This window comes from Melanostigma gelatinosum (assembly GCF_949748355.1).
Source record: "Melanostigma gelatinosum genome assembly, chromosome: 11".
NCBI classification, from domain to species: Eukaryota; Metazoa; Chordata; class Actinopteri; order Perciformes; family Zoarcidae; genus Melanostigma; species Melanostigma gelatinosum.
Window position 1 is genome coordinate 19,641,287 of NC_136644.1, and position 13,981 is coordinate 19,655,267.

At 46.8% G+C, this 13,981-nt stretch overlaps 1 protein-coding gene across 2 annotated transcripts in view; it reads right to left on the bottom strand.

The window, feature by feature from the left end:
* The window catches only part of znf827 (zinc finger protein 827), a 63,619-nt gene that overhangs the window by 34,580 nt on the left and 15,058 nt on the right, over window positions 1-13,981 (bottom strand). For both annotated transcript variants that reach the window (XM_079279233.1, XM_079279232.1), the window contains exons 2-4: window positions 7,093-8,361; window positions 4,644-4,816; window positions 3,855-4,338 (exon numbers count right to left, since the gene is read on the bottom strand). In XM_079279233.1, coding sequence (XP_079135359.1) covers window positions 3,855-4,338; window positions 4,644-4,816; window positions 7,093-8,361 — 1,926 coding nt within the window. The remainder of the gene's footprint in view (window positions 1-3,854; window positions 4,339-4,643; window positions 4,817-7,092; window positions 8,362-13,981) is intronic.

Below are 13,981 nucleotides of genomic sequence, written 5' to 3' on the forward strand. Positions count from 1 at the left end.
TGGGGTAGGGGCTGTGCATTTCAAAGTACCTCTGCGGCTTTCATCTCTGAATCAAAATGTGGATCAGACTGGATAGCTAACGGTTGTGTCAGCATGCAAGGATAAAAATCAAAGGGCATCAGTAGAACACTCAATGGAAAGCAAGGCAACCCCCCAAAAATGATATGCTTATTATGTCAGAGGTCGGGAAGAGTTCACTGGCTTTTTATGCCTGGGGAACTCGATGAAACTCCCTCTTTGCCTCTTTCTCCCTCTCCCCCCCACTTGCTGTCACTTGGTCCGTCTCTTTTTTATCTTTCCCTCTACACATTTTCACCTCGCCATTCCCCCTCTCTCTCCCCCCCCCCCCCCTTCCACCCTCCCTCGCTCTCCCCCGCCAAGGCCTTGTGGGATTGAGGCACTGAGACAGCAGTGTAAAAGCAGGAGGGATGAGCTGCTCGTGTCCACATTCAATCTGAGCTGGCAGAGAGGTCAAAAGAAATAGAGTCTGGAGGTCCCAGGGGGAACTTCCTCACCTCTCCCCTCCCTGGCATGAGTAAGTCTCACAAAGATCTGAGCCCAGTTCTTCTCAGTTTCATAACCCTCTATCTTTAACTCCACCCCCCCATCAAAAGGGAGAACTTAGTGATCAAAGAAGCAGCATTCATTAAAACACATCATCGTGCATTCAAGTTCAACATCCTCTCATCCGGTCTTTTCTCATCCCCCCCTCATTCTCCCCGAGTGATGCCCTGACTAAGATGTCCGCCACTTGACACTGGACTGACATTGCGAGGAGCCATCTTGCCTCCCCCGGGAGTTGCCCGGGCTTGATTGTGCAGTCTGGGAGTGAAATGCAACTGGCGCCCAGGGGGCATCCGTGTGGAGCCCGGGCGTGCGAGATCGAGGGGGAGTTAACTAAGCCGGCCCAGTCCCTGTGCATCCTGGCGGGGTCACATGATGGCGCTGAGGGCGCTAATCATTTCAAATTATGAATTCCTTTTTAATTATGCATACATTTTTAATTAATCTAATGTTCCCAGGGTTTTTTCCTCCCATCCCCGCTCAAGATCTCAATCTAATTACACAGCATTAAGTGGAAGAGTGGCAGCCGTAGCCTCGACCCCGACGCTGAACCTCAGTCGACCTTTTTCCATCAATCTTGCCGTCGTCTCCAAAGCTCATCCTTTGATATTTTTGCAACATGGTGAAATGCATCTAAACACGGTCTGAGCAGAGTATACCTTAGAGCAGCACGTTTGTCAAGTTTGTTAAAATCATGCAGTATCATTATGTTGTAAAACTCAGGAAAACTCTGTCACATTTCAACTTTACCAAAAGGTAGAGAATACTGAATTACATGTCCGCGTTCTAAGTCTTAAACTGTTTCATGAATTGGGAAATATTACTGCTACCACGACTACTAGTCATGGGTTTTGAGGTGCAGACAACCAGTTCTTAGTATCGACTGGAAGAAAGGCTTTCCACCAAAGTACAGTAGATCTACGTAAACAATCCTTAACGCAGGGCTCCAGAACGACTGTTCACCATTTTGTCAGTCATAATAATACAGACACAAAAACGCCGCAAAGATAATTATTAAAAGGAGAACGATGCCTAGAGGTTACAGATCTTCAACTCCCCTGACAACTGATAAGATGAGGGGGAGGAAAATAAATCCCTCAACAACTTTTGTTGAGGTGCCCTTGAGCAAGTCATTTGGTAATCAGTGGCCAACGGCAGATAGAGGAGGATGGACAACTGGGCAGCCATCGAATGTCACTTCAACTATCTGTCTAACTAACTATATTCTACTTTATTCAACCTTGGATGGACAACTAATCTCATGTATGGGAGAAGAATGGCACATCAGTATTGTACTGACATTTTAAGCAGATATGAAATGTACAAACAAGACCATTTATCTACAAGATTAAATATGAACATACTGGATATGCTCTGATTTAAGTCATGACTTTAGTGCTGCTCAGTGGGGCTCCAGTTGATTTCTATGTGCATGTCCTACTCTGTTACTCGTAATCACTGGAGAAAAAAAAGCTCAATATCAGAACATTCTCAGGCATCTTACTCCTGCATGCTTACTTCCTGAAATATTGTAAATATGTCAAGAATGTCTCCTCTCTCTCGTTGTACAAAGAAGTGGCACAACACAAGGAAGGTGCCAGCAAATCAGTTTGATGAACAGTAGCCACCATTTATACACGGGTGGAGCCTCTTGTCATTGAGACGCATCATCTTTTGAATATAGATTTGCTAAATCAGATCTCATAGGTGACATCTTTCATGCGTTTCATTCATTATTGTTCCATTATTGGAATATTTCAAGCTTTTGTATCTGTGAATGACTACTACAGTGTTTTTAATATTAATATAAAGTACATATACACACTGTGTTGTGCTAAAGCACCTTTAGTTGTACAGGTGCCACTAGTTGTTGTGGACAATTAGAGTGCCGAGTGCACATGTTCAAACCTTTACACATGTAAAAAGGCAACACGTGTCTGTTTAAAGTTCCAATGTTTATTAAGAAACTCATCTATTTATATCAAATTATTCTAAAAAAAATGTAATAACCGAAATCTATTGAATCAAATATACAGTATGCAGTCTTCCACAAATCAGTATCCGAAGAGCAAGTTTTGAATTCTTTGGTTGTTGCCTAACCCGGTTTAAGAAGGCATGTGGTACTTGTGAAAAGGCTAAACGTCCATGGCCTACTTTTCTATTGTTCTCATGGGAGACACACAGAAACCAAGGTTGTATGGATGAATAATCCCGTGTACAAGGCATCCCTGATATCCTCAAATATGCACAATGATAGCGAAGGTCTGGAAAAACAACAGCTCAAACACACGCGTCTGAATATAAGACCCACGGCGGGTTTTACATTTGATTCCTGTTGTTTCCATTAAACGTCCAACATGATTGTATTTTCCGCTGTCAACGCTAAAACCGTCTATTCCCTCAAGGCCTGAATCATCTTGAAGACATTTTAGGATCCCATTGTTTAAAAACCCATTAAAAGCAGCTCACAGAGACACACTGCGGCCTTGACCTGAAACGTTAAACATAAAACTGTGTTTACACTTCTTACGAATGTTATTTCTGGTGACAGTAAAGAATGAAAGCAAAACTTAAAGGCAAAGGGGAGACAACATCTAGCCGGAGATCAGAACGGTTGTCTTCACGTTCAAGTCTGGAGGAAGTGAAATACTTTTTATACAAGTGCAACTGAAAAGGAGCGGAGTTCGGGAGTAAACAACACAACAAACAAAACAATTATGGATTAAAGGCGTCAAGCTAGTGTTCCTGTGCACGCTGTTTTCCAATATGTGCTCCATTTAGACAGAAGTAACTTAACTGCAGTACATAATATCCTGGACAATGGTGGGTTCGGCCTTTTATATAACTGCTATAAAAGAAAACGAACTTGATGCCCATCTCCTCCTCAGATCTGTCTTCACTTCACAAGATGATCCGTCTGGGGGTTCAACTTTCAATTTCTATAGTTTCTTACCTGCTACTGCCATTATACACAGGCTCCCAAGTTTGTCAAAATATACAGATATGGATTGACTAAATTAGAGCTTGTACAATTAGTCTATTAGGCAACTGTTACAGTGAAAGTATTTCAGCAAAAACGGCAAAATTTAACTGGCTCCAGCTTTCCAAAAGTGTAAAATATAATCTTTTTGGTGGGTTTTTCTTTCACACCAGACTGAAAATCTTTGACTTTTTTAATAAACGAGAGATTTCTTTGCCATTTGCTGATATTCTAGTAGATTCATTGACAATGAAAGTTGCCGCACTACAGTGAATAAAGTTTTTCTTTAATCAAAACAAATGATGCTAACCTGAAAGCTTCATAAGCAGGTCAGTTGCCGTCTTGGTAGTGATGTCAGGGCTGAAGAGGGAGGCTATGGTTGGACCACTAGGACTGGATCTGACCCCGACTCCAGGTAGGTCCAGGGAGTTGGCACTGCTGCTGGCACGGTCCCTGCACATGCTAAAGGGCGAGAGCACGGACAGATCCCTCTCCTGTGGCTCCTCCTTGATGTGGACGTGATTGGAGGAAGCCTCGAGCGGAGAGGACGTCTGCTGCCGGGAGTCCGAGTGCAGCGGGGACACCTCCGTCCCTCTCAGGTCCGTGGGGCCGCTGTCGCCCATCAGGGAGCCCTCGCCCTCCGTGTCGGTGGTGAGCTCCTCTTTCACCTTGACGTCTGTGCGGGGGAAGTGCTGGTGGCAGCGCATGTGAAGCTTCAGGCTGAAGTGACGGGAGGAGGTGAAGGGGCAGAGTTCACACTGAAATGTCTCGCCTCGGTCCTGGTGCTGATGTACCTGAAAAAGAGGACAGGTTTATGTGTCAAACCGCTCTTCTTCTTCTTCTCCTGTACTACAGGACATCAAGAGGAAAGACGTGACTCTTTGTCGTTGATCAATTTAACTGAAACGAAGCAAACATGCAGTGTTTAATTATGCCATGTTAAGGATTATTACACATTAAAGTAAAGCATGCCTATCCCTTAATCTTAACAATTATATTCCAAGAGCCATAATTGCCACTAATTGAAAATGATGCGGGTGAGGGGGCGGTTGACAAGGGGTGCAGGGTCACAAGATGAAGAGAATCCATATTGTCTCACCTTCATGTGGGACTTAAGATTGTCTTTGCGAGCACAGCGGAAGGGACACAGGGGACACTGGTGGCTTTTCAAGCCCGTGTGGATGACCATGTGTCTCTTCCAGTAGCTCTTGCGTTTGATGACCAGTCCACACACCGGACACTGGAACGGTTTGCCGCCCTCCTCAGGAGAGCCTTGAGGGCACCAAAGAATATTGTTACAAGGAGATGTCATGGGTGTTTTAGTGAGTGGAAATATGTACCATGTTGCTGAAAAATGCACCTTTGTTACTGTAAAGAAATAAAAACAAAGCTTTTTTTTCCCCAAATACAGAATCCACAGATCTGCAAGAGACAACTACTCCTCACCTAATGGTGAAAACTATCAAGGGAAATGGCAGCTGGACGCAATGGAACAATGGAAGTAAAAACTCAAGCATGTTTTAGTATCTCGATTATTGTTGTTGGCTTCATATCCGGCATCCATTACTGTTTAATTGGTCTTATTAGAAAGAGGCATGATTGCATTACAAATTCTACAAGGGCCTGTCAGGATGGCTTCATAAGTATTCCAGTGCCGTTCCTTGAAAAACATCTGGTAATCAGTGTTTGGTGAAATTACTGTGCTCAGCCATTCATTGACCTGGGGTGTAAAACCTCGAGACTGCCTATTTGCAACAATAAACCGCCATCTGCGGCCCAACCTCTCCGAGCACAGCAGAGATCACCAGGCAAAAACTGACTTCTGCTTATTCTGAGCTGAGCCGAGCGAAGCGGAAATAAAAAACAATAGGAGAGAGGAAATGTGCGTGTTAAGTACCTTCGTCTTAGTATTTAAAACTTTCCGACGCAATCACAAGCGTGTTTTAGAGAAAGGGAGCAAGATTTCCGTTTATATTCAAAGTGCAGGACCGTGCGATAGAGTTTTATAGTTGAACTGGCAAAGGGACGACAATAAAACAAGACATGACAGTCAATAATCAAGGTCACATTTTTCAGTCTGGCGACCAAACAACTACCTGCATTTCTTTTTACAGCGCCGCTCGACCTTGACGGCTCGCGGGTTAGAGCAGACGCTCCTCCTTAGCATGCAGATCACAGAATATTACATCGACTGCCTCGTCTGTCTGAAGTCAATTTGATCCAGCCATTTTAGATTTGGCGGGGTTGCGACACAATCCCTCAAAAGTGCCCATCCATCTCCCTGAAAACATTCGGTTCTCCCTAAAGGCTACTTAGTGAGAAGCCTGCACTTTGAAGCTTTCCCTCTCTCCCCGCGCAAGAGTGAGATCTTTGTGTGCACCCTTGTTTGGTTGTACGTCTACATCTGAGTAGACACTTACAGAATATATACGGCACGGCTATTTGTGAGGAACAGAGAGAGAGAGAGAGAGAGAGAGAGCATAGTTGGGAGAGAGACAGAGAGAGTGCGTGCGTGTGCGTGTGCGCGCATCTGTATCCAGTCAGTGGAAAGTATGATGTGTTTGGCCTTAAGTCTGCTGTGCTGATCAGTGCAGAGGGCTCTGGCTTGTGGGGGTTGAAGCCAGGAGTAGGCTGCCGAGATGGATATGGACTCCACGGCTCCCCACTGTGCCGAGCACACACACTGACGGCCCCCTTTTTGGCAGCACGCACATCCGAGCACAAACGAGCTGGTCTGGGAAGGCAGCGAGGTCTCAGTCGGAACCCCCCCCCCGTCGAGCCCGCAGACCATTTCCCAGACTAGAAGGCCAGCCAGGGCTGTTTTCTCTCGGCTCTGCTCTCTGCTCGGCTGACAGTTAGGCCGAGGCTACACTACCCGCTACTTCGACGACAGTGAGGCGAGAAGAAAACCATTACGAACCCAGAGAAAACATGTCACGGAAAGTCCAGAATTGTGCTTTTTTTTTTTTTGGAACAAGCAAACCTGCTACTCTTCCATGCAATGACAGCAAAGAATTTGTATCTTTGAGGAGCTTCCATTGCGATACCAACTTATATTTATGAGTGCTAACGGTTTGGAGTTGCGTGCCGTGACATCAGTGGAATTTGTTCTTTGGTAAACGCTGAATGGGGAGAAGTATTATGATCGACTAGTTAGTTCAGTTGAACTGCACGTACATTTGTACGATTACTTTTCGAAAGAAAACGAAAACTTTCCAGAAATGAAGTGCAGCTGAAATGATCTTGAACCTTTAGACTCTTTTCCATACAAACACAAGGTCCTTTTATTTAACTGTGGCAATCTTGTTTGAGGTGTCCTGGTTCTGTGGCAAGACACAAGACATTAAATTAATTTCTCGCAGTGTTTTGTAACTAAAGAAAAAAATAAACATCTTTTCACTGAAAAAATATCATAAAATGTACCTAACCTAAGATGAGCTCCCCTCTTATTATCTGTATTGGTGCGACCATTATTTTGATTGATGTGGTATTAGTATTAATATGCATATATTAAGTATTAATATGCATATATTAATACTTTAGATTACCTGCTTGGCTGTTGGGTTTGCCTCTGCTCTTTGGAGTCGAGGGCAACAGCAAGTCTAGGCTCTGGGTGGGTGTAGAGGGCGTGGGAGCCCTCTGGTTCTTGTCTAGCAAAGGCTTCACGTCCTCTTGGAGGACCCCGGCAGTCGCCAAGGAGGAACCATCTTTCTTCTCTGCCAGCAGGTTTCCCGCTGCCCTGGCCGCCACCTCTTTGAGCAAGGCAGCAGAGGAGGTCATCGACACGAGCGAGAGGAAGGAATTGGAGGATTGGTGGTCGGTAGCAGCGCCGGTCGTGGACGAGGTTTGACTCCGCTCGCTGACTTTCTTGGAAAGCGCAGCGAGGGTGGAGCTGGCCGACTGTGGGCTGAACGGAGAGTTGAAGGCATCGAAGCGCACCACGTCGTCTCCTCGACCGCCCCCTCCGAGGGCGGGCACCGCAGACGAGCCGGAGGTGGACGAGGAGGAAGAGGTCGTCGAGGAGGAGGCCACGGCGTTCTTGTCTTGAAGCACGGCGTTGGCGGCCGCTTTTAGCTTCTGGATGGCCGAGTCCGGGGACAGGCTGGAGCCACAGGGCGTGGAGCAGCTGGCCGGTGGCCACTTATCTGCAACACCTGCCCATACAAAGCCACTGCCGTTGGTAGGGGTGACAGAGTTAAAGGGGTCAAGGGGCTCTTGCTTAATGTTGGTGACTGAGGGTGCCAAGGAGGCCGGTGAGGCTGAGCCGCTGTTGTTGTTGGCCAGTTTTCGGGCAAGAGCACTTAACTGCTGGGCATGATGGGAAGACGGGGAGAGGGTCAGAGGCGGGGCGAGACCTATCGGTGGAGAATCCCCCCCAGCACATCCCCTGGATGACCGGCCCAGCAGCTCCCCGGTGTCCAGTTTCAGCGACCCGGCCTCTAGGAGGCGCCGTAGGTTGCTGCTGAGGGGTTTCCCCAGGGCACGAGACGCCGCCTCGCCGTACAGCGATGATACCACAGAAGAGAGTGTGTCCTGGGCCGAGAATGCGTCTCCATCCAGTCCGAGAAGTTCCAAAGAGGCACGATGGACGGGTGTGGGGCAACCCAATGAGCTCTCACCCCCACAGGTATCGTGGTCCCCGCACCCAGTGCCGACTCCGGGCCGTTCATCCGGAGAGGAGCCCCGGGCGAGGAGGAGTTCATCCTGTGTGTCTCCGTAGGACGACGACTCTGAGCGCGTGTCAGAAGCATTCCCAAACCAGCCTTCTTCCTCCACAGGACCTTCGTCAGGCCCTCCTTCCTCGTTGCTGTCCACATCTGGAAGAGGAGAGAGAGCATAGATACTGATATCACCATGTACAGTAGCTATAGCGAACAGAGTAGGCATCATCTTTCAGCTGAATACTTGAGTATCCCGAGTATGAATTGTGAACATCAAAGACTTACTACAAAGAGTTAAGTAGAGGGCACAGTCATAGCTTCTGGCTACACGGCTTTCTAAATTGGAAATTTCGATTCACTGTTATTATGTCCCATCCCGTCGAGTGTTGCAGAGCAGTAAGTGATCTGTACTTTGTGGAATTGAGACCACAATTTTGAAAATTCATAAAAACAATTACCTGCCCAAAACCAAATGGCCATTTAAAGAAGCAGAAAAACTCACTTCATTGCTCAGCGAGGACACACTCGACATCTTCCTAACATAATGGCAGCTCTACACAAGGTGCATCCAAGATATTTGAGTAATTTAAATTTTTTCTTTTTTTAAAACCATTTTTTTTTTCCCACCCTTTTGGTCTGGAAGAGTCTAGTAAAGGGGTTACCATGACAACGGGTCCTTCTGGGAGGCTAGACAGCAAAGATTAGGGTAATGGAGGTTACAGAACTAGATTAATATTCATGAGCCTGCAGATACCACCGGGGAGACAATAAGGGATAGGGTTAAGGTCACCAAGGGTCATTAATATACACTTCATGTATCAATATTCATAAGCAAAACATTACAGCTTGCCAGACAAGGGCGAACAAAGAAAAGTGAATATTCCTGATCCATATTAACAAACCTCCATAAGAGCATGTCAAAAAAGCACCGAGCCTGAGCAAAACTAAATGTCAAAACTGCCCCCCCCCCCCCCACCTCCTCTTTGAGTTTCTGATGAGAAGGAACTGGCTGAGAGTTCTCACTCATACAGTTGCAAAAACATGTGGCTTGAAAAAATAATGCCTCACACACACACCGAGATACAAACGGTGCTTTCACACACACCAAAGCTGCCCTCGCCCTCTCAACCCTGACCGAGGTCTGGTGGACCTTCTCTCTGTTTACAGGCAAAGGCAAAACGGTTGCGAGGCAACCCGGCCCAGCGACCTGTTGGGATCATTAAGAGTTGGGCCGACATCTGGCCAGTGTCGCTCGCCGTTGGTCCACAAAAGGTGACCACAATCACAACCCACTATGACCGCTACTCGCCTGCTGCAACAGATATCAAACAGGGCTCACACACAAACACATCTTACATTTTTTTTACAGTAACCACATAACTAGAAACTGACAGGAAATGTCAGATGCCAAAAACCAAGGCAACGGATTATGTTGTTAATAATGGCCTCATGGCTCTCCAAGCAGTCGAATAGACTTCACCCTACGCTAAACAATGCAAGAGTCTGATGAGGGTACACATCAAGCCTGACCCTTCTCCATTTCTTTAGGTGAATGAAAACGTCATAATGTGCTGCATGTGAACCCGATTTTCCCCATGCTGCTTGAAGCCATTTTGCCACCTCAGTAGGGTTAACAGGAATAAAAGGGAGGGAGCGGGAGAAAGAGCCTGTGAGTCATGCAGGGCAGGGCTTGACCCATTTCTATGTGACATGTGAAAAGCAGCGAGAGCCACTAATAGCTGTAATGTGGTTAGAAGGAAATCGCTAGATTGCTGACCCAGGGTCTCAAGCTTTTGAGGCTGAACTCTCTGGCTTCCTAGGCTCACTCTTAAACCTCTGGGTTAGGTACAGCTGAATGCAGCCCTACACCACTAGGGCTCTGCCAGAGAGCCACGGTGCACTGATGCACTCCACTGCCAGGGCTTTGTGTGTCGCAGGCGAGCCACCAACCGTGGGCGGAATGACATTTCCCAAGGTTATGGTCTCCGGCCCGAGCTGTAAGGGGGGGCTTCGTCTGAACTCCGTTCTCACAACTGCCGCTGTGTGCCCACCACACGCATGGGCGCAAACATATGTATGTTTAGACTACAAAACACTAAATACACAGCCAAGAATGTCATTTAATGCTGATGGTCTCCCCCCTCTGACACACATTCAACTGCTTTGCCTCCAGTACGGTGGCTGGCTCTGCGACAGTAACTGCAACCCCCCCCCCCCCCCCGAAGTGATGGAGGCATGGGGATACGGACCGAGGCGGCAAGCGTCTGCCACTGAAAGGGAACCATTTAGCGGTGTAATGGCGGGGATGACTTGCATGTTGAGACAAACAGCTGCGGGGTGCTCAGCAGTCTGGATCTGTTATCACTCACACACGGGTGATTCAGTGGCGCAGCAGCGGGGGATTTTCTCTCTGGGCCACAGAGACGTATAGCGCCACAACATTATAGACAAAGAGAGGGAGCCATAATAGGTCAGAGTGCAAGCTGAGGCTACATAAAGAGAAGGTCGGGAGGCTTCAAGACCGGCTGGAATAAACTGCCTTGAGCTTGAATGGAGATGTACACCGAGCAGCTGAAACTGTTATGATGTAGCACCTCTGTGACTTACAGTGTTTGGAAAACCGTGTGTTGTGTTAACCTGTCACACAAAAAAAAAAAGAAGAAAAAAAAACCTCACAGCCTGCAACTACAGCTTAAAAACAGTTGGACCTTACAGGTAGTGTACTTGTTCATTGTTTCACCGTGCAGTGCTGTCAACAATCTCCATTTGTGAAGTTGGCAGGATTATTTTGGCCACGGCTTTTCTAGGTCAGAGAGGGGTGCATGTATGTGTGCGCACACATACAGACGAGTTTAGCATGTGGGGTGGGGGGGGGGGGGCAGATTTCCTTGTCAAACAGAATGGTTGCTGGTAAAAGGGAAGAGTGTGAGTTAGAGAAGGGAGAGAAGAGCAAGGGACTGGAGTAAAGGTAGGTCAGGAGGTCACCCACCACATGACTTGTGCGAGGCTGCTGACTAGCATATTCCCTCTAACACACACACACACAAAGCTATTCTGTGACTTAGCCAGGCATGAAAATTGGCCTCACTGACCCCAGGCCTGAACTGGGTAGAGGAGAGGAGACGGGAAGGCGAAGGGAGGAAGGGACAGATAGCGGGATGGTTGATTTGTCTGGGCAGGAAAGAAGAGGAGGCCATTAGCCGATTAAGGCCGGACGGTGGTGCATCAATACTGTGCAGATGTCAAAACGAGAGTCATGCCCATGAGCTAATATAGCAATGAGAGTAAGAGAGAGGGAGCACGAGCTAGAGAGATAGTGCAGGTCAGGGAATCGCTAAAAATCGCAAAAGATTGCTCACCGCAAAGCCATAAAAAGTGGAATAACATAAAAGACGACCACAACATACCAAGACTAAAGCCGACACATCCACATCGACAAAATGATTAGTCTTACATCTAGCCTGCTATGAATGGGTGTGGGGGGGGTGCATGTGTATGTCTTTGGGAGTGGGTTAAGGAGGTAGAGCAGGGGGTGAGTACAGAGGAAGGAGGGCAGCGAGTATGGATGTAGTGAGGAAGGAGCCACGGCGGTAATTAAGTGTCCGGCTGGGCCCTGGCGGGGGTTGCCACGGCCGCGGGCTATGCTAATGAGCACGCCCGGCGGTCAGGGCCGCCTTATTAGCGCCTGCTGGACAATATGGTGGGAGAGACTGGCGGGCTCACGTCTCGGCAAATGACTAACCGTCCACCCGAGGAGGAAGGTAATTCCATTAATTGGGACACACTGGATCAGGATCGCTTCCCTTCCCTTTTCCCATAATCTCTCACTCGCTTGATCTCGTTCACACCCACGTGTCTTTCTTCTTGTATGTCCCTCCCTTCATCTCTTTCTCCATAACCAGGAACGCAAATATTCAGAAGAAATAAAGCACACATGCTCTGTGGGAGATACACACATACAGTTCTCCCCCTCTAATGAAATTATACACAATCAATCTGTTAAATGTTGTCTTTTGCAGGAGCAACATGATGATTGCTCCAAAGTGTATCCATCATGTTATTTCTAATTGGTAAAACACGACAACCAACATGGGGCAAGACATGTGATCACTGAAGGAAAATGTCTTGCAATGGAGCAGGTAACTTGGTGATGATGTGATAGCATCTGATTATCACTGCTAATCAGTGGGTTTGATAATCACTCATTATTCAGGCGGAGAGTGGTACTGCAGCTTGGGGGGGATGGCAGGAGGCTTCCAAAACAAAAACAAACTCAATGAGTATAAATTCAAATGACGTTCTGTGAGAAGTCGATGAGGGAAAAGTAGCTAAATCCAGGAAGACACCAGAGTAACTTTGTTGCGTCAAAGTTGTGTTTGTGTCACTTTCGTCGCCGGACTGATTTGACCTTTTCCGTCCATTTCCCATTACTGACAAACACTGTTTTCAACACATGCTCTTTGGTGGATTAAGTGTTTTTCGAATTACAGGAGATGCTTGGACAGATTCAGGAAATAATCGAATCTTTTAAATCGGTAGATTTGGTTGTAGCTGCGTTGTCATTTGTTGCTGCTGCCTGCTACAGACACCAGCTCAGAGTGGGACTGTGCAGCCGGTGAGCAGTTCATGACCTGCTTTAATCTTCTTTTCAAATGTATTTGTTGACTCCATCCTTCTGGTCGGCTCTCGCTAAATCCCGAAAACCGCAGTTTATTTTTTGACTGTTGCAAAGTTAAATTGCCCGTTCCCCCTGGGTCCTCTGGCAGAGCGCTGTGTAAACACACTGCCCCACTGTCACAGATTGATGCACCTACGACTCTTACTGAAACAATGCCATTCTTAAAGTACCGGTACCAACACAATGTTACCATTTTATAACTACAGGATATTGCGATCCCTTTTTGGTATCGGTATACCGTGCAACATTAGCTGCCAAAGCCTTTACTTTCGCATTGAAAAACGAACAATGTTTCTTCCATGCAGGAGTAAGCTACACCATTAAACACCCCTCTAGCAATTCATTATGTTGACACTGCCTTAATCTAGCGGGGGGGGGGGGGGGGGGGAATCCTCCCGTGTATTGATCGAGGTTCATGTTATGACATTAAAAACATTATTAAAAGTCAGAATCAACTCTTTCACTTCAACTATCGACATCATCCCGTACAACTTGTACCCGGTGACAAAGGCGTAAAGAGCTCATCTTTTAGCTGGAATCTGAGGTGAGGCGATACTCTTACTGAGGATCAGAGTTCAGGCAGCAGGGCTATATATAATGGCGGTTGAGTCGTATTGAAATGTAGTGCAAATTACCATCTGTGTATTTTCGGCCTCGGCCTCCGTGGTTTGTGGGTACTTTGGGCGGCATGCCAGAGGTGAAACAGGAAGGAGAAGTGTTCTTGGAAGAGAATGAGACGACTGAGAGCCCCAGACCTCTGAAGTTCCTCATTGCACATGAAGTGCACTTTACCCCCTGGTTTATTTTTCCCTTCCATTTTTAGCATCTCATGCTGAAAAAAAACAAAAAACAGACTTGCTCATAAGCTCAGATGTGTCATCAAAGCTATGGACTTAAATTGCTGGAGGGAGAGAAGTGGTGTGTCTATTGCATCTTTGCAGCATAACTGACACATAACAAAGATTGTGATGAGAGGAAAGAACAACCGAATCTGAAAAGTGACATTATTTTTCTACCCTGAAGTGACTAAACCTGGAAAGTAAATCTTTTAAATTGGCAATTATTTCCAATGTGGCAAAAGTAATCACTGCGACATCT